We start from the raw sequence: 20,443 nt of genomic DNA, 5'->3' as shown, positions 1-20,443 counted from the left end.
AATTCTAATTTTAGAGTCTATGTACTCAATGCGCGTGTTTTTTTGTCCACTGACTCAATGAACCCGATTAATGTTGTTTCAGTTAGTGTCTTTAGCTATATCTTTAGCCTGTATATATATATATATATATTTTTTTTTAAAATGACAAACTTGTATGTGCAATAATGATTATGGAATCTGGAGATGAATCTTATGTATTAATTAGTTTTTTCTCTGTGCGAAGGACTCTGTCCTTGCGAGTTTTTGGAATGATCATTGAGGTGGTTACAGCCCTTCAGCGGGATCTGATGATGTAATATCCTGAAAGAAGATGCATCCTTACAAGTGAGAGACATTCAGTATCCTGTTCGTGTCAGATGTTAGGCAGGGAATGCACCATCTTGCTCTTGCATAATTGCTAAATGTGTCATCCGTTTATGTCCTGAAGAGACTAAACGCTTTTTAGATGGCGACTGTAAATAAATCCTGAGGTTCAGAACAGCTCATGGGAAAAGTTTTTTGACAAACGGTCCAGTTAAATTGTGTCTGCCAAGGCTTCAGTGACATCTTGTTACAAGTAAATGAGCTGCATTGTGCATGCTCAAAGGTTCCTCGACATTTGACTAATTGCACGGATGCAGCAGAACCAGATCGGCTACAAGCTTTGAAACAAGCAGTTTGTGATGCGGCCCTGCTTCAGGTGTGACAGAGAGATGTCGGTGACAGTCTAAAAAAAACCCCACACACATTTCAAATAGACTTTCCCTCGAATGAGTAAAAGATTTAGTTATTGCTCTCTCACAAAGCCAGGGAGAGTGGGTACTGTGTGCTTACTAAAATGTAACGTAGGCAGAAGTAAGAGAAACATTAGGAACAAATCTTTAAAATGTTTCTTTGTCAATGATTTAACCTACTACCCAGTACGGAGTATAGAGGGTCGGAAAGGTTCAGGTAGGGCAGCAGTAGCTGAGGACTGGACAGACAGACGTGTTTGAGTTATTTGGCTGGGTAAACGAGGTAGGGTTCATCAGAAAACAAGTGGTTTACAAACTGGCAGGAATATCTGTGAGTTATTTTACAAAGTACCGCATTTCATGACATTCTCTTACTTTGTGCAATCTGTGCAGCGGGCCGTCAATCTCCTGTCCATGTCCTACGGTCTGGAGACATCCAGTATCTTCTCAGTGGTCGGCCAATTGACAAAGCTCAGATTTTAATGTCTTCCTGAATTCCGAGCTGGGAGAGGGTCTTTTTGATGCGCAGGGCGGTCAAGCGGGCAGCGCCATTAGCATACCAACACTCCCTCATGATTTTACCCATGACCCGCAACGCCTGGGGAGAACAGAGGGACAACACAAGTAATCAATTACAGTGGAGTTCAGTTAAGGGATCTTTTTTTTTTTTGGCTGTTTTATTCAGTGTCTTTCCCCGTCTTGGGCCTGTGTGGCTCTGCATATTGAAATGTCTCGCTGATCCAGCGCACCTGATTTAAATGAATGGCTCCTAAAGGGACCAGCGAACAGGCAGAACTATGTGATGAAGTAGTGGTTCAAATCAAGTGTGCTAAGGCAAGAAAAACGTTACCAGGTATCCCCCTGAATTAGTAGAGGACACATTACCAGTTCCTATTTTAATTCTTTCGTATACTTTTGATTTGCCAAATATCACAGAGAAGCCAAATACTGACACACACTACTTCTTAACATACAGTGGCTTCATGCTGGGTTTGCTCTAGAAATAACTGAAGCCGTGACCCATGGTGCCCCCCCAAGAGGTCCATGGATCTCTGGCTGGGATCGATTGAACAACATGATACATACAGAAAAACCACTGTATATCTCTCTCACTATGTCAATTTCTCAATAACTCATATACGTGTCTCTCGTAAAAACGCTTCTGCTCAATCAGAAACACTGAAAGAACACAGACAGGAACACCAAACTTTTTTTATACCTCGTAGCTCTGCCACCAGTTTGGGACATTGGGTCGTAGCTTTTGATCACACACCACTTTTCTCATCTCTTCGATGGACGGGTCACAAGGAACCAGGTCATAGTAAGGCAGCTGGTACTCTTCGTGGACACCTGATAATGCAGCACAGTGTCGAGGTGAGATCAGATACTGTTGGTTTGGGAGCGAAAAAAACAAAACAAACACAGTTTGGGTATCCAGACTGAAAACAAAAACAAGTTGAACCTCCACTGTTGCAGCGGCGTGCGATCTCCCAGTAGACCAGGCCCAAAGCATAGATGTCAACACATTTGAATGATTCAAAGTGTCTCATGTTGATAGTCTCATCCAGAACTTCAGGAGCCATGTACCTGAGAGATACAACAAAACAGGTTTGTGATTAGGTCCAGACTTGAAGGATGCACATCATCAAGTACGCAGGTATGAATGTAAGTTGAGAAAGAACCTCTTGGTGCCGACTCTTTGATTCGGGGCAATGTCGATTGTGTCTGTGGCAGAGTCATGACGGACAGCCAGGCCCAGGTCAGCAATGGCACAGGTGCAGTTCTTCTTCACGAGGATGTTCTTGGACTTCAGGTCTCTGTGGGCAATGCCTGGCTTTCCTACAAAGACAGAAATGAACAAAAGGTCACTGGCACATTCTGTATCCAGACAATAAGACCATACAAGTCTGTTAATTGAACAGCAGTTTGGTTTCTTGATTAATCTCTCAGCTCCCCCCCTTGTTTTCAAAGACAATTCAATTCTATGCTTCCAAAGGCAAGAATTTATTTGAGTGTTCACAAAATACCACTGAATACAATAATAAATAAATAAATAATATGTATTGCTGCTCATTATTAATGAACAAGAATTTAAAAAAAACTTTAATAATAGTTGATATAATAATTAGTTATCTTCTATTAGTTTACTGTGGAACTGCTGTTAAATATTATTTAGACGGCCCACCTTGGTTATTGTCGGGTAACATATGATAACAGTTTAGAAGGCACATTTGTATCCAACATATTTTGTGTAAGTCTATACAGTTATAGCAGGGCAAGAAACCAAAAGGCTCAGTCGTCAACCTGTGTGAGGGGAAGAGAAAGAGTCTTAAAGGAGGAACTGATGTCACTAATAGTGTAAATATATTGTTGACAAAAACATTTGATCAATCATTATGGTTGTTTTCAGAATGCAAAACAAAACAAATCCCACAACTGCTACAAATTCAGATTTCACAAAATCAGTGAAAATTCCCAGATAAAGTACCTTAAAGCTTCATTTTATGTTAAATAGAAAGTCAAAGAAATTGCATATGCTCGAAGGAGAAAGAAATAAACCTCAACTTGCCTGAACTTTGAGGAGCCATTACTGAGACTGCTGAGACCAAGTCTAATAACTACTACTCAGAGTGGACTACAAGCATACAAGTGATATAATTAAAAAAAATGTTGAATTTTCTCCATCATGGAGGCGTCTGACCAGTCCTAAATTTATTCTGCAGCATGACAACGGCCCCAAACTCACAGCTCGAGTTATAAAGAAGTGTCTAGCAACAAGAAGAACAAGGAGTCCGGCAACAGATGGCACGGGCTGTTTGTTCGTGGTATTAGTTTTGAAAGGAATTTTAGTTGCCTAAAATATTTACACGATACCGTGTATTAGCTGTGCTTTGATAAAGAGAGAATTCAATTCTTGCCTTCCAAAGTAATCAAAAAGTGATGAATAAAATCACAGGAGTTTTCGATAGCACTGATAACACGACATCCACTACTCCTGTTAGAGGGAACAAGTCAACATTTTGTTTGTCCTCATGTGTCAGAAAACAAAAAATGAGCAAGCGTTAAGGATTTGCGAGACGGCATCTCAAACATGCAGCTCTTCCCTGTGATGCTTCCCGTCTTCAGTGGTCAGTTTCTAACACAATTAGTCCACGGAAAGAAAAACAGTGAACTGGCTATATGGTCTTAGACGGCCAAGGCTCATTGATGCATCCCATTGAGCTCCCACCTGTCAACTTCCAGGCATAAATGATCTGTTGCTGACATTTTGGTGCCAGCTACCAGAGCACACATGCAGAGGTCGACAGGAGTCCATGTAAGGGCCGTTGTGGCATCAGAAGGGGTGGGCTGCACAAGATGAGCATAAACACAATGTTTTAACTGATGGAAACCCAATTGTAAGTTGTTGGGTTTTTTTTTCCTTGGACCTGTTCAGCATATATCCAGCCTTTTCCATTTAGGACGGAGATTGTAATGGTTATTCAAACCCTACCTTGTGTCCCAAGAATCTCCATGTGCAGATGAGCGAGGCCGTTAGCAGCTGACATAGCCAGCTTGATCATTCCCTCCGTGGTGACAGAGTGTCGGTTCAGGTAGTCAAACAGAGAGCCATGCTCATGGTAGTCCGACACCAACCACAGCTGAGTCCACGTGCCATTGTCTGAACAGGAGACACACAAATAAAGACACATAATAAAAGGCAAGTTTAAATTCAGCTTTCTAACTTTTTAATTAAAAACTAATTCAATGATGGAATGATTGAAGAAAAAGGACCAAATGACCGAGTTGCACCTTTATTGTCAGCGGCGATGAAGCCCAGGATATTTTCATGACGGAGCATGATGGTCTGATAGATTTCAGCCTCACGAAACCAGGAGCGCTCCTCTCTGGACGAGAAGATCTTCACCGCCACGTCTCCACCTCTCCAGCGTCCTCTCCACACCTCTCCGAATCGGCCCTTTCCAATGATCTCCTGCAGAACGATTGTTCTGGCCACAGTCCGCTGGACAAACAATGGCAGACCTTCCCAGGTAGTAGAGAACATAATAAATTAAACATTTATTTGATTGATCAAAGATAAATAGAACAAACTGATGATGTACAACATGAGGTGGAGCACTGACCAGAGCCAGATCCTGACGTGGACAGATTATAGATGAGATCCTGCAGGCTCCGGTCTTTGGCCAGGTAGAGGTTGTCACAGGAGGGATCCTCCACCTCCAGCCTTTGTCTGCGGTTGTAGGCTCTCTGGTGATAATGATACAGGAACATTCCCGCCAGCAGCAGCAGACACAGCAGGAACAACGGCCCAGCGATCACAGCGACGAGTTCCACCAGTCCCCATGTCCCACCGGGGCCGTACCCTCCCCGCATTTCAGGTGCAGCTGTCACTGGAAAGAAAGAAACACACAATTTGACTGACTGAGTTACCTGATGTGAACTGACTTTGGTCCTTGAGGGGATGACTGTAAAAAGCTCTGGATTAGCAGCTGATGAGAAAATTGAGTCAACGTTTGACTCCTGCCTTAACCTACATTGATTAATTCCAATGAGGTCTCAAAGAAATGCTCAGCTCTCTACACTGAGAGGCTTTCACTGTGAGAAACAGTTACAGGAGGTGTTATATTACAGTAACAGCATACTAATACTTTAAGAGGTCTGCTTATTTTCTCCTGACTGTTCGTGTTATTCTGCAGACTTTTTGTAAAGTTTGTGACTTCACTCTTCATTTCTACATGAAAGCTTAACAAACAAAGTTGTTTGGTGATTAGTTCAAAATCACCAAACATGCAGGGTATACAAATACAACTTCATTTTCTTTCATTCTCATTTTAACATACACTGTTGCCCAATTTGAGATGAGGATATCCACGCACTATAAACCAGCATAGATAAAAATCACTTTGTTTATTTGTATTAATACTCTGAGGACCTTTTTGCGAAACAAATTAACTTGTGCTTGTTTTCCAAGTTATTACCCTCAGTTTCCTGTCACAATGAATCTACGTTGGCCTCCTAAGAGCCAAAGAAAAACACCACAGGAAACGCTCGTCTTCTCAGGAACCATGAGTCACAGAAAGACTCCAAAATACTTTGAACAGACACTGGCTGGTTTTTAATATCATCACTGGGTCCAAACAGAGCCATTTGCTCAAATTGTAGGACATTAGATGAAAACCCCCTCTTCAGATCTGTAGCAGTGCCTGCTGGGCAGGATTGGCTCAGTCATGGCGAATTTGATTTGTATGCAAAATAAATCATTTTTTTCACACAATATCCCTGGTCCATATCGAACATTAACATCTGTGTATATATCGCTGTAATAAAAGACACTTGATTTTTACTCGACAAAGTATAACTGAGCCCTCTGCAGTGTGATGCATCAGAGTTCTCACCAGAGGGTGTTTTAAGGTCAATGCTGTTGCAGTAGTCAGTGTAGCAGCAGTGGGTGTTGAGGAATCCCTTCGCGCTGAGACAGAAAAAAGGTTGACCAGGGGGCTCCAGACTGTCGCGGGAGATGCAGCTTCGAACGCGCTGCTCTTGGCCTTCGTTGAGGAAGGTGGAAGCCATGCAGGCCCCATCTGTCTCACATTGGGAGCCCGTCTTCTGGCACTTGGCAGTGGTGCAGTTACACCACAGAGCTGCAGAGACAAAGGATCAGAGGGACAAAGCAATGTCAGATTGCTGATTGGGACCTAACTCAATTGGGACATATTATCAGAAAAACATTTACAAAATAAGATAAAACGCCACAAGGGTTAAAATGCCGTAAAAAACATTCTGGTATGTTGGATACCAGAATGGAAATGTTAAAACTGTACACTGGGACGATCAGGAAGTTGTTTGTGGTTGTTTGAAAAGGGCAGTATTGATACTCGCAGCCGATCCCTGATCATTTACACTCTGCACACAGCTCATCAGATGTGTCTGCTACACTCACACTATCAAAAATCGATTTTGAGTCTACACAAACTCTATTGCTAAATACTGTTTTGATGGCAAAGCCAGAGATAAAGTAAGTATATGAAGCTATCAAGCTCTGCAATCAGCTTCCAGACAGTCTGAAGTTGTCTGCAGACTGGAACACCTTTTCTCCAAACATGAAAAAGCACATTAAGGAAAACCAGCTGTGTCAGCATTAGTCTATTCAAATTGTCCGTTGCGTTGTTGTTTAATGTATTTTAGTATTCTGTATACATTTTAGGAATCCAGGTGATGAATTTTAATAGTTGTTACTAATGGTAATGTTACTAATTTTACTGTAGGTTATATTTATGATGTGTATTGTAATGTTGTGTTCATGCTTGTCGCGTTGTTTGTATAATGTATTGCACAAGATCATTTTTTTGTATTTTCTATACATTTTATGAAACCAGGTGATACATTTTAATGGTTACTGCTACTGTTACCATTTTTTATTGTCGGTTATATTTGTAATATGTATCATAATGTTGTGTGCCTGCAGATGGAAACTAGCCACGGCTAAATCTGGTACAAAGCATCTTTTCTTTAAGATGAATATTTTCTGTACACGGTCCCTGAAAAATGAACAAATAGACGTGTAGGTGTGAAGTAATATCACATAAGGAGTGCTGTTATAATCAACATCATCCGTAGGCAAATCCATGCTGATGTTCAGTACAACCGCATGCTTTGTGTTTTTTAAGAATACACCTGATGTATTCTTTCAGTCTTCTGAATCACTTACATCTTTTTGTAAATTTGTGAAATAAATCCAGGTTTTTCAGATGAACAGTGATTTGCAGTGACAAACAAGAGGCAGACATGAACACGGACAGACACAGGATGGCAGTGTGAAGGCCAGGAAGTAGAGGAAGTGTCAGGGGTGCAGCTGGGCGTGTTCAGCAGCTTCAGGACGATGAAGGGAGAATTTATGTGAGAGCCATGTTGGAGTAGAGATTAAATGACCGACAAGAGACAAGGAGACTTCCTGTGTGAAACTGAGTACAATGTTATTAAGACAAAGATGTGGTGTAGCATCCCAATAATTCAGCAGAAGCCACGAGTGGAAAATGACTTTCCTTGAGCCCGTGTGCTGGATGCGTTTGTCAGAAAAACCTCGGACATGTAGCGGAGGAAGAGGAAATACAGAGTTAATGGGTTACAACATCTTTTGGGGCACTGACTCACATCATGCCTGCACCTCCTTGGCAAATACTAGTGGTCGGAAACGAGAAACAAAACAGCCACAGAGAAAAGAAAAAAAGGAAGATGAATGCTGACTAAATGTGAACCGAGAATGACATTACAGACTTTCCACAGCTATAAATGTCACAACAATAATCCACATCGGGTTGATTGTTTCCAACCACAAAGGGAGAAAGACTTATCATAGTTGGAATGAATGTTCAAGATACTGACCGCTTCTCTTCCTTTGCGGTACAAAGCATGCTTCCTTACTTTGAAAACAAATACATTTCAAGAACAAGTCAGTAAGGCTCTAGTTTATATCACATCATGAATTCAGCGGCTTGAGCATCGATATATTATATTCAGCCGAATTGAGAGACCTTGCTCCAGCCCATAAAACGCCTTAGTGATCCATATCAGTAGTTTTGGAAATGTGGGACCGTCTTCAGCTAAGGAGACTAAGAATGGGGGATCGCCCTGATTCTTTTGCTCGTAATTTCTGAGAAGAAACCAAAATAAATGGCAACAGATGGAGGGTAAAACTACTGACTATTTTATTGAAACACATTTTTTGAACTTTGAAGTTTATTATGTGTAAGGTACACAAAGAGAAGTTACAAGTAGAAGCTTTAAACGTATAACCATATTTATAGGTGTTGTGACAGTTACAGACTATGTTTAAAGACCTAACGTTGATCTATAGTAATCAATACTCTGAATAAAGAGTGACTGATTAAGGACGTATGTCATGTGATTTATCAACTTGACATGTGGTGACTGCTGGTTCTCAAAGCCCCTGATAAATCCCATGGGTGTAGTTTATGCAGACACCCCAAGCATCAGTATGTCTTTGATTTATTTACTATAGGCAATACCAACATACAAATGGGCTAATGAAGAAATATACAATTTTAGATTTAAGATAGAGATGCTCATTTAGCCCGATAAAATGTATTTCCCTGTCATGCAATTAAAACTAATTCACTAGAAAATAACAAAACAAGAAATATATATATATATATATATATATATATATATATATATATAAAAGCATTATTATACAGGGTTAAAGTCTGTTTATAAAGATGGAACATCCATCCGTCTCCTGTACTGCTTCATCCACTTCATGGTTGTATTTGAAACTGAAAACGTCCAACTAGCATCAGAAGAGTTCTAATTTCTATTGGCTGTGGATCCCAACAGCCATTAACAGTACCACCTTCTATCCATTCATCCAACTTCTAAACTACTTTGTCCACTTCTTGGTTGCGTGGGGCTGATCTCAGCTGTCACCAGTTGAGACAACCCACACAAAAAGGCCGGCAGTCACACATGCTGACATTCATGGGAATGGGCAATTTCAGAGTGACCGCTTGACTTCCTACACGTGTTTTGGACTGTGGGAGGAGGCAGGCATCCTCTGAAAAAAAAAAACAAATACACACAGGACAAACCCCACACAGAAAACCCAACCGAAACTCAAACTGGGAATATTCTCTGAAAAACATTGCTCTTACATACAGCATAAGAGTATGGGGGGTTTGGAGGCGACGTAATTTGTTTTAAGCTCCATGAGGGAAGTCATTTATTCAATTATTAGGATTTTTATTGCTATTACTAATGAACAAGGAATGAATAAACATAAATCTTATTTGGACTATTGTTGCTATTAGTGACATTAAATGTTATTTAATGCATGAAAACAAATCAAAATTCCTGAGGGGAGTTACAACTGGGGTGGAAGTAACAAAGTACAAATACTTGCAGTGCTCTAATTAAATAATGTATTTTTAGATTTTATGATTATTTTTTTCAAATATGTAATTGTACACCATGAACAACAACAACAGTAATAATAGTAGAAATAATAATAATACATACATATTATTGATGAGTGCCTTTCAAGACACCCAAGGTCACTGTACATAATGAACACGTTAAAAGACATTTAATAATAACATGTATCTAATTTGCTACTTTTTAAATAATAAGTCACGACTGAGTATGTATATAATTTGATTTAATTTAAAAAGGTTTACAATTTTAACAGCTGAAAAATCCCTGTCTTAAATCTATGTTAAAATAACAAGTTGTATCTATGAACAATGTTCCTTGGTCATAGATATTTTTTTTTAACATATGAACTAAATAAAAGTGAGAGTGCAAGAAGGTAACTGATACTGTGGGTAGTTTTCTAGAAGAGTACTTTCACTAGAGCATATTTTTAAAGCAGTACTTTTTTATTGTGTTTGCATAAATCCTGAATTCTGCAGAATTCAGATTTTTTTTCCACGGATCAAAATCAGTTTTTGTCCTCTTGATTCTGAAATTAAAGTCAGATTTTTTTTCAAAATGAATCTGATATTAAAGTCAGATTACCCCTCTAATAATGCTGAGATTATAGTAAGATTGTTTTCCCCTTCAAAATTATGAAATTAAAACCAGATTTTCCCCCCAAAGTAATTCTGACATTGAAATACTTTTTTTTCCTCATAGTTCTGAGATACTAATCAGATTTTCCCTCATGATTCTGAGATTCAAGTCGGATTTTTTCCCCTCAAAATTCTGCGATTTCGGTGGGATTTTGTTTATACGAGGTTACTAGAAAATCCCCGTGATGCATTCAAAGACTGCAGGAAAATAAACACAGTCACAACACACCCGGGGGGTAAAAGGTGTAAATAATAGCCACAAAAAAATGCTGTCAGCTCCGGAGGGGAAGCAGCTCAGACAGCCTCTGTGTTTACAGAGGTCCGTGTCTGATCCACACAATGCAAACACCCGTTTCACTGCCTCTCGACAACAACCAGACGATGTGTTTCGTACACTTTAGCGGACACGTGTGTAATTACTGCTGCGGTGACCTGGTTCCCTCTGTTAGCTTGCAGCTAGCCGGATGGTGACAGCCGACCTGTGGGGAACATACATGGGGAAGTTTACTCACCCTCGCAGCCTGTGTACAGGACCGTCTGGACCGCCAGCACGGCCACACTTATCCGCAGGTCAGACATGGTGGACGCGTCCGCCGCCGCCGCCGTCGCTCATCGTGTCTGGTCCTCCGTGGACGAGTCGAGGCGCGATGAGGACGCAGCTCACCCCGCAGACAGTGAGCTCACAGGCGGAGGAGTCCGGGAACATGCTCCACCAGCAGGCAGCAGGCAGCAGACACACACACACACACACACACACACACACACACACACACACACACACACACACACACACACACACACACACACTGGAGAGACTGTCTGTCTGTCTTTAAACTAATTATTGTCAGTGGAGGCAGCAGGGTATCCTTATGTAAGTACCGGGCAACCAGTATAATGCATCTGGCAAGTAAAAAAAACCCAAGATGAGCTTTAAGTGTAGACTTTCAACTTTAATTTGAGGGAATTGAGCACAAATCAGGTGAACTGGTTGTTTGTCCCTCACCTTTTTAGGAGAAAAGAGATACACTCATCCACACTCAGGCAATTTTAGAATCACCCATTAGACAAATGCATGTGTGAGGAAACCATCCATCCCTCCATCCCTCCATCCATCCATCCATGTCACCTGTTTGGACAAAGCAATATAAAGATAAATCAAACTTTCTATATTTGGTTGCAGATTCATTGTGGTCAATTTGACACATTGAAGTTTGGAACCACCTCATCAGATGCTTTGTTTAGTCCTCCTATTTCTCTGCCAGACTTTTACTGTCGCTATCTGCTGTTCCGGGCTTTATCTCAAAACATTTCTATTTCAGTTTGTCCACAACATGTGAAATATGAGGCTCAACTGGATTCAGGTCCGGTCTTTGACTTTGGTAGAACATGTTACTTCTTTGCCTTTACAAACTCACAAAGTTGACCATTTTAATTACTATTTGTCAATTGTTTGACAGTTTATGGTAGTTCTGTGTGTTGGTTTTTTTGGGGGGGTTTTTGGGCGGCGGGGGGGGGTCTATTTCCCATTAGCCAGTGTTCATTTGAGGTAGTTTTCTATAACTGCAGTAGTTTTGCACTTCTTTGTTGCCATTGTTTGTTTCCTTGAAGTTGAAGTTGTGATTATTTGATGACATTTAGGGTGTGGTCTCATGGTGCCTCCATGGTGTTTGCTTCATGTCTGCGGTGATTTTATTTCCGTGTAGCAGTTTGTGTCTCTGCGATTATTCTCTTTGTGGTTGTTCACTGAAGAGCTGTGTGTTGTGATGTGGTCTTTATGTGTCTTTATTTGTGACGGCTTCTGTTTTAAAGAACATTGACCAGAGATGATTTCCCTATTGTTGTAGTAGTTTTATGTCTCTTCATGATAACCTCTGTCATCCTGTATCATTTTGAATTTATTTCGTGAAATTTGGAGGCATTTGGTCTCTGGGTGTGCCACGTTGGAGTCCAGTCGATTAAGTGAAGCTTTTTGGCCACTTTCAAAGAGCTGGCATTGTAATCCCACTATAGTGTTAGAAGGAAGTATACCATTTATGATGAGGAGTGTTGTTGGCCACATGACAAATGTGAGTGCCCTGGATTGCTTTCAGCTGACACAATAATCAGTTAGATGTTTGTTTTTATGTTTCTGTGTGCAGCAAGAAGTGTGATAGTGAACGGCTTGCTACTGAGAAGGTCACATGCCGGAGTCTGAAAAAAGAAACACTTTGACTCAGTACTGCGCTAATAATGCTGAAGTTGTTTCCTTTAAAAGAAAAAAAACAAACCCAAACTAATTGAACCAATTTTAAGCAACAACAAGTCTTTTACCAAGTTTGAACAGTTCTTTATTTATTTCTAATCTGCAGCAAACTGCATCAATCCATTCATAGAGGCAATAAAAACGGGACCATGTGAACATGTGATTGGCAAAATCAGAAAAATATAACCGTAGATCAAGCAGATCTTCACTTTTGACGCTGGTTTCTTTATACGCTGTACAGTATTTACAATGGTTTTCAGCACATGAAACAGTGTTACATGGTTATAAAGTCATGATAGTTGTGTTTCCACATGTCCATGTTGCGTTGTGAATAGATGTGCTGGTCTTCTTTTCTTTTAGTTTGCCGCTGCTTGTTGGTGGTTCGTGTGAGTGATGAGGTAGATACCGTGAACTCTCCTGCTTCTGTAATAGTGAACTAAAAAAATAAATAAACATGGGTGCAACATAAGTAAACTTCTCTGTCTTTTTTTCAACACTACATTTTTTAATTTAACGTATAGAAAAATAAATGTCTTTTCTATTCTATTTGTATTATTCTCATTAATCTTCTGATATTAGAGACGGAAAAGCTTCAAAACTCTCCCGTAGAGTCTGTGCAGTTCTTGTTCTGTGTCCTTTGTCATTCTTCTTGGATTATACACTCAGTATTTGCTGGATATTTTTGTTTATATTTGGTTTTAACATTTCAATCCCTGAGTTAAACAATTTCAGGAGGCATATTTTTCTCCAAAGAAATGTTATCCTGCCAAATGCCCTATTTTTTGGACTTGCTTTCTTTTTCCTTCTTTTTCTCCTTTTTCTCCTTCTTCTCCTTCTCCTTTTCATTCTTCTTCTTCTCCTTCTTCTTCTCCTCCCGGATTTCCTTATACTTCCATAAGGGTGGCTCCAGCAAGCCATTCTTCTTTTTCTTCTTCTTCTTCTCTTTCTTTGGCGTTGCTTCTGAAGGCCTGCTGATATTGATCTGGGGGATGCAGCCGGAGGGGAACACACTGTTCCTCCTCGCCATACTGCGGGAAATGAAAGTTGAAGCAACTTTAGTGGAGGCCAGTGAGAGGATGCTGCCTCGCCGCTCGGTTTCAATGCAGCATGTGGCGGTGATGGACTCGGCAGAGTGGATTGAGGGGATGATTTTTGACACTGAGCCGTTACTGTGGCACACTGAGCCTCCTTCTAGGTGCTTGTCTGAGTGTTTCTTCACCAGCTCTGGCACAGCCAGGCGCCTTTTCCCCACCTCTGGGGGGCTCGTAGGGCACAGTGGGCGGCATCCAGTTGAAACCAGAGGGCTGTGGACACTGGTGGTGATGCGCACCATGTGATCCAAGACCCCGTTGTCCTGGGGGTCACGAGGTAGTCTGAATCCAAAGGTGTTTTTGAGCCGCTGTGTAATTTTTTCGCTGGAGGTTTTCTCTGCTGAGGCCTTTTCTACTCGGTCTTTGAGTTCTGGCCATTCAGGGACGTAACTCTCACAGAACTGCTCAGCTTTTGGACGCATATTCAGGCGGCGGAGACGGGCCAAGGTCTCATATCTGCCTGTTTTGAGTGCCCAGTCCCGAGCACATTTTCCTTTTGTAGAGTCTACTGCATGTATATCAGCTCCTGGAAAGGAAAAAAGCACAAAGGAGAAGTGTGATTAGCTCAGATTTAGAAATAAGTCATGAATTAACGTTTTTGTTTTTGCCTTTTTGTTTTTTTGTTGGACATCCCTTTTCTGGTATCAAAGGTGCCATTTGAATATATTCAGATTTTTTTTTTTTCAATAAGTAAACACTGCATTAGCATTAGGGATGCACCGATCCACAATTCCAATCCGATCCCGATACCCGAATTTGGATATCTGCCGGTACCGATACTGATACTATCCCGATACTATCCTTATTATCTCAATGAGATGCAGTGTAATGAATCAGGAAATCCATTCCACATTTTGCAGCCAGCGAGCAGAGCAGCCGGCAGGGAATCCCTTGTGGAGTCATTTCAGTGTGAGAGTGAGTGGTTGGTGGTGGTCAGAGGGGCCGATGGCACAGATTGGCAGCCTTGCTTCCGTCAGTCTGCCCCAGGGCAGCTGTGGCTACATGCATAGCTTACCACCATCGAGTACGTGAATGAAAAATGCAATATAAAGCGCCTTTGAGTGAAACCAAAACCTATGCATTATTATTATTATTATTTTTATTATTATTATTATTGTTATTATTTCAGCAAACGGTCAAGCACAGACGTGGCTCATGGATCGGAAATCTCCACAGGTTGGATTGGAAATTTCCGATCCGTGAATTACGTTGGTATCGGAACTCGATACCCAAGACTGGATCGGATCGTCCCCATCCCTAATTAGCATACATGTAAACAATATGCCTGCAACAGAGAAATAGCACAGAGACCGTTTTATTGCTGAAATACTATCTTCTAGTTTCTATTATAAAATGTCACAAGTACTGCCATAGGAAGACTCCACTGTGGACCTGAACAAAATACAGAGAAGCCTTCTAAGATGAAGAAACCCACACTTGTCTAGTCTCATTCATCACGACTCGGTACAGTGTTCCTGTATGCCAGGACGGTATAACAAAGAGCCAAGCTCCGCATTAGTAACCTTCAGACAAAGCAGTTCTCTGCAGTTCAAACGTCATTCATGATATTATCAACATGGTACCTGTAGTTTCCCGGTTCCGACCTGTTAAGCTGTTTGGTGTTTTCTTTCATTTATTGAAATGGCTGCAAATAGATCTCAACATGAGGTAACATATTTTGGAATCTGTTGCATTAAACAACACGTTTTGACTTGTGAAGATTTTAGTAAACGTGCAGTCCACAGATAGGACCGCAGCTAATCTACAACCACCCAGCAAGACTTAAATCACAGATTACTAGAGGGTGGGCTGCTAAGATGTGGTAATGTCCTCAGAATGATCCTTTAAACCGGTCTGGCGTCACTGCCACGTTCGCTCTCCGGCTTCAAATATGGACAGGTAAACCGCGGGGTCAGCTATTCTCACCACCACTGCTGTACCTACTCATTTAGAGCTGTACGAGTTCAACTTAATGAGCTAACGTCAGGGTTTGAAAACAAGTCTAATAATACCATAGCACTGGGTTGTCAAAAATTAAAAGGCGTGTGAAATGATTTCAGAGTTTTTAAGTGTGGCAAAACAACAACTTAATGCTCCTTTATACACCTAAAAAAAATAGTACCAATCTTAAATAAAAAAACAAACAAACATTGGTTTTCAGTTTCTTTATATGTGTATAGACGACACCTAATTTCTGCTCTTCATTTCACTGCCAATGACATTAGTTTAGTTTATGTTTTGCAGAATTAAATGGCCATAAGACGCAGTTGCTGGGAGAGACATTAAACCTATTCAATGTCCAAAGCTGAAAATCTGATCATAGATTTACCCTGTTGTTAATAATGGCACTGCTTTTGATTTAATACAGACGTTGTTCAGCGGAAGATATAATCATGTAGCCTATCATTTGAAAATTGTATTGACGCTTTTGGCAACGTTACCGTCTACAAGGTAGAGAGAATTATATATTAACCTACAATCATCTTACATACCAGCCATAACGAGGGCTGCCACAACATCATTGCGGCCGGTCATGGCGGCTTTGATGAGTGCTGTGAAACCTCGACAATCCTTTATTTCTGTGTTTAGGCCGGGAAAGTAGTTGAGAAGATGCATCACCGTGCTGACATGTCCTGCAATGGAAACACAGGAGAGATCCCCATCAGACCAGGACTGTGCCCAAACATCCTCATTCATCTGGGAAAGGTTAGTTGTTTACATGTCGCAACTTTATTTACACATAAGCTTAAAGAATATCACATTTACTAATATTGAGTTCGTTTGAAGCGTTGCCCAAGTTCTCAAACTGATTCCTATTGGGTTTTGTTGTCGGCTTTCTTTTAATCTTTTCAGTATAAGTGCGGGTGTCGTAAAATGTTTGTGCTCTTTCCGCTCTGCAGAGGCGACTCACCTGCTTGGGACGCAATCATCAGTGCAGTATTGCCTTCATTGTCCTGGTGATTTATGTCTATGAAGGGACAGCCTTGAAGCGCATATACAATGTCCACGAAGCCTTTGCAGCAGGCCACCATCAAGCCGTTCTGTTGGAGTCAACAATAAGGGTCAGTCTCATTGTTCACATAGACTAAAACCTTCTGTTTACATTTTATGAGTTATTTCTCTTATGACAGAGACCCTCACCCAGCTGTTGATGTCCAACTCCATCGCCTCTTCTTTTGTGACCCCTCTCTCCAGAACCTTCCTCAGAAAGGCAGGTTCATTACGGGCACACGCATGGTACAGCGTTGAAGTCGCACTTCCGTTTGTCATCGGCAGTGTATAGTCTGGAAGCACTGAGTCGTCGGAGAGGATGCTGTCTGAGTCAGACCCGCTCTCCGATGCGGACGTTTCGCCGTCGTCATCAGGGCCTGAGCCCAGATGGGGGTCCTCCACCGCAGTGGCCATCATGCAACCGAGCAGGTGAACTGGTACGGATTTGTATTGGTTACATCTGTAAGGATATAGAAAATAGAAACTGTTTGGCAGAAGCTCCTGGATGTTCTCTATAGCAACAAAGGTGCAATCAGGTGTACTCTCTGGAGACAGAAACTCAGAAAATATTTTTTATTCCCCTGGAAAGCGAAATAATTATATATAAAATGCTGACTAGAAATTGGCTCTTCATTCTCGGCATTAAGCTGCTGGTGAATCTCAACATGGTGCATGTCAGGCCTCAGATCTGCCTCAGAGAAAAATCAAAAGTTTGCTTGTTGACAGATTGACAGAGTGTAACAGGGATTATGAGTGTGCAGTCATGGAGGTGTGGTGTTATGAGCTCAGTGTTTCTTTTCTGTTGAGTAACTGGATCAGCATCTAAATGCCCTGCTGAACATACAGTCAGCCTAAATGAGGAACAACTCCCCTCCAACCCCTCCTCTCGCATATGCTTTAGTCACATGGGGCTTGACTTAACTTATGTTTTTGCTCTTTGACTGTTTCCTAAAGTCACTGTCAACACTGGAATAATAATTGCCGTTTTTGTTGTTCTCCAAACTATCTTGCAGAATTGCTCCTTACACGTAATCAAAACCACAGAATTCTTATTTTTGAATAGTTTTGACCGCAGCAAATTCACTGGCAGTTATTTTCCTGGCACATTTGTGACCCTGTACAACAGCTTAACAAAAACATTGAATCTTTATCTTTACAAACATGTTTATTTTATTTTATTCATGTTGAATCACAGACCAAAGTGCACCCAAAGCAATAGCAATACCAAAATCAGGAATGGACATTGAGAGGTACAACAACAGCATCCATTATCCTAGTTCCATCAGTATATCGCATATGAACTTAAGCAAAATAGCTCACAAACATAAAGTATTTACACTTACCACAAGGAGTAGATAGTCAGCTGGAGTGGGAGTAATTTTCACAAATCAAACTTCTGAATTACTTCTGATTTCCTCTAACACTTCGCCTGTGGTTTCAGAGCGGCTGTCACCGTTTCCTCTGGGCCTGTAAATAGAGGTACTTTACCAATTTCCATCCCACATACTGGCGTGATGACATAAAACTAAGAGGAGGAGTCTTCGCAGAGACACTGTGTGTTCATCTCCTATGCTTAGCTCATCCCACTTACAGCAGCTTTATGGAGTGGATTACTGACCGCTCTGCCCATTTTCATCTTTCAGCAGCCGTGCTGTGCACCCGCCACTACTTATACCTGCTTTTTTTTAACTGGCTAAGCTAAATACCGTTTCTTTGGCAATTCCTCAGCTTTATTGAATTATTTAAACACACAATTCTGAGTGCATGATGCAGGCATCTGAATCATCTCTCTTAATTCACTACTGGAGAAACTAAGTTCAGTGTACGGCGCATGATTCAAAGGGCCTTGTTTTTCAGTGTCCTACAGGAATATGGTCTGGTGACCTGTGCCGGGTGGATAGATGGAGGGATGTTTTGGGCATGACTAGAAAATATCTAGTTACAGAATCATATACACAATTAAAGTGTGCTGGAACTTCAGCATGTCAAAGGAGATTTTTTTAGTTTTGCTAGTGAGTCTAATAAAGTCACTGTAGGTGTGTAGTATGCTTGCCTTTTAAGTGCATGTATAGCTCATCGACTCTTAAGACATATAGAAAAACAATTGCCATAACAGTAATTATGTATATCTATATATTATATAGTAGTTGGTTGGGTTGTTGACGCAATCTCTTACTGTCTCACGACTGCCTCACGACCACAACAAGCTGACCGTATGCTATGTTGTAACTACCACACCATCCGTAGCTCAGATAGGATCTAGTCTGTATGCAGACTGTAGGACGGGACTAAAACATGTATCAATGTGTCCATTAACCCAACCTAACACCAGTACTCACCCTCCATGTCCACATCAACAACAAACCTGCCACATTTGCTATTTGAATGATCTAGGCTTTGTAAGACAGAATTGTGCTGATCTGCAAAATAATTAGATACCAACTCTTTTTTTAATTGTCACAGTCACACTTGAGTAACTACACATTTATCTTGAGTCACATAAACATGGAAGATACAAAACATCTGCTATGAATAAATATGCAATAAAATATAAATAATAAACGCATTTAGCATACTGTAGTTATTTCCACGAATAAGTCCCTAATCCACTTTTAAGTGTATGAAATGTTAACCGTAAGCTTCTTAAGCCAGGGGAATCTAATTAATTTTGAAGACTTACACACAGAAGATCAAATCCCATCAGACGTGACCATGGTGCTCTGAACAGATGGGATGCATTCCAGGAGCAAAGAAGTTACAAAGGCAACAAAACCAAAACTTCACAGCTTAAGTGAGACTAAGTGATGGGATTTTCTTATTTCGTCGTAGTAGTAATGATAAATGGATTTTTACTTATATAGCACATTTTCCAACTTCAGTGATATTTTACATGATCAGTCACATTCACCCGTTTGCACAGAGTCACTCAAACAATTACACACTAATGACATCTGCTGCTGTGCTATGCAGTGTGATGCACACCATTGTGAGTTACTTGGGATCGTTTAATCAGATTTAGACACATTGACAGGAAGAGATTGGGGATTAATCATGAAGGAAGATGACCACAGATACCCTTTTCAGTGCTTTGATTTAATAATTTTTTATTAAGGCAAAGCAGATTTTAAAAACAAAACGCAAATGCCATTGTCATGAAAATCAAACTTTATCATCACAATATCAATCTAAAAGTCCTTTGTGCTTTATGGTACAATTGAGGTGTTTTTGGGGGTTGCACTCCACGGCTTTTCTTTTGAGTTTAAAACTGGAACTAAAGTTGGACGTTTGGTTAAAACAAGAAGGATAGCCGATATATCAGTACAACCTTGTCACAAATGCAAACAACATTTAAAACCTCTTCAAGAGAAAAACAAATACAAAGGATGTGAATCTTTTCTCCGTCTATTATTAGTCCACTCCTGCTTTGGGAAATGCCACACACTGAAATGAGCCCAAGGGCTTTGAGGGACATGGCTGAACCTGTCTGGATGGATTGACCCTCTCTTGTCCAGAGATGGCCTGAGGAGAGATCCCACTGCGAATGAGCAGCTGTCCTCATGTGCTCAAAGGAGAAAAACACCTGGTACAGAGCTCAGATCGTTCACGTTTGACTTTTGCTGGGCTTCAGACATGATGGTACAGATGTCCATGTTAAGATTTTTGTCTCTCTCTGCCTTTTATTTATGAAAAAAACCAACAAAACATAGGACGTGCATTCTTGACCAAATGAAGAAGACGACAATGTAAAAGTGAATCTCCAACAACAGGAAAAGGTACAAGATGAACACTTTGACAAAATTTCAAGGGAGGACTGAAGGAATT

The 20,443-nt window shown here is 40.8% G+C and overlaps 2 protein-coding genes across 2 annotated transcripts; both read right to left on the bottom strand.

The window, feature by feature from the left end:
• Window positions 1-139: 139 nt before the first annotated feature.
• LOC308108634 (activin receptor type-1B-like) lies at window positions 140-10,991 on the bottom strand. The gene is made up of 9 exons (XM_080461754.1): window positions 10,810-10,991; window positions 6,110-6,355; window positions 4,838-5,104; window positions 4,506-4,736; window positions 4,207-4,374; window positions 2,396-2,552; window positions 2,176-2,300; window positions 1,933-2,063; window positions 140-1,311 (listed from the first exon to the last, which is right to left on the bottom strand). The coding sequence occupies exons 1-9, from the start codon at window positions 10,874-10,876 to the stop codon at window positions 1,186-1,188; spliced, it is 1,518 nt and encodes a 505-aa protein (XP_080317880.1). The 5' UTR covers window positions 10,877-10,991; the 3' UTR covers window positions 140-1,185.
• A 1,615-nt stretch (window positions 10,992-12,606) lies between these two features.
• ankrd33ab (ankyrin repeat domain 33Ab) lies at window positions 12,607-18,228 on the bottom strand. The gene is made up of 5 exons (XM_080462060.1): window positions 17,965-18,228; window positions 16,772-17,081; window positions 16,542-16,671; window positions 16,123-16,263; window positions 12,607-14,156 (listed from the first exon to the last, which is right to left on the bottom strand). Exons 2-5 carry the CDS (start codon window positions 17,036-17,038, stop codon window positions 13,315-13,317), a joined length of 1,380 nt encoding a protein of 459 aa, XP_080318186.1. The 5' UTR covers window positions 17,039-17,081; window positions 17,965-18,228; the 3' UTR covers window positions 12,607-13,314.
• Window positions 18,229-20,443: the final 2,215 nt, after the last annotated feature.

Source organism: Lipophrys pholis (assembly GCF_963383615.2).
Source record: "Lipophrys pholis genome assembly, chromosome: 4".
NCBI classification, from domain to species: domain Eukaryota; kingdom Metazoa; phylum Chordata; class Actinopteri; order Blenniiformes; family Blenniidae; genus Lipophrys; species Lipophrys pholis.
This window is presented reverse-complemented; position numbering and strand designations above follow the sequence as displayed.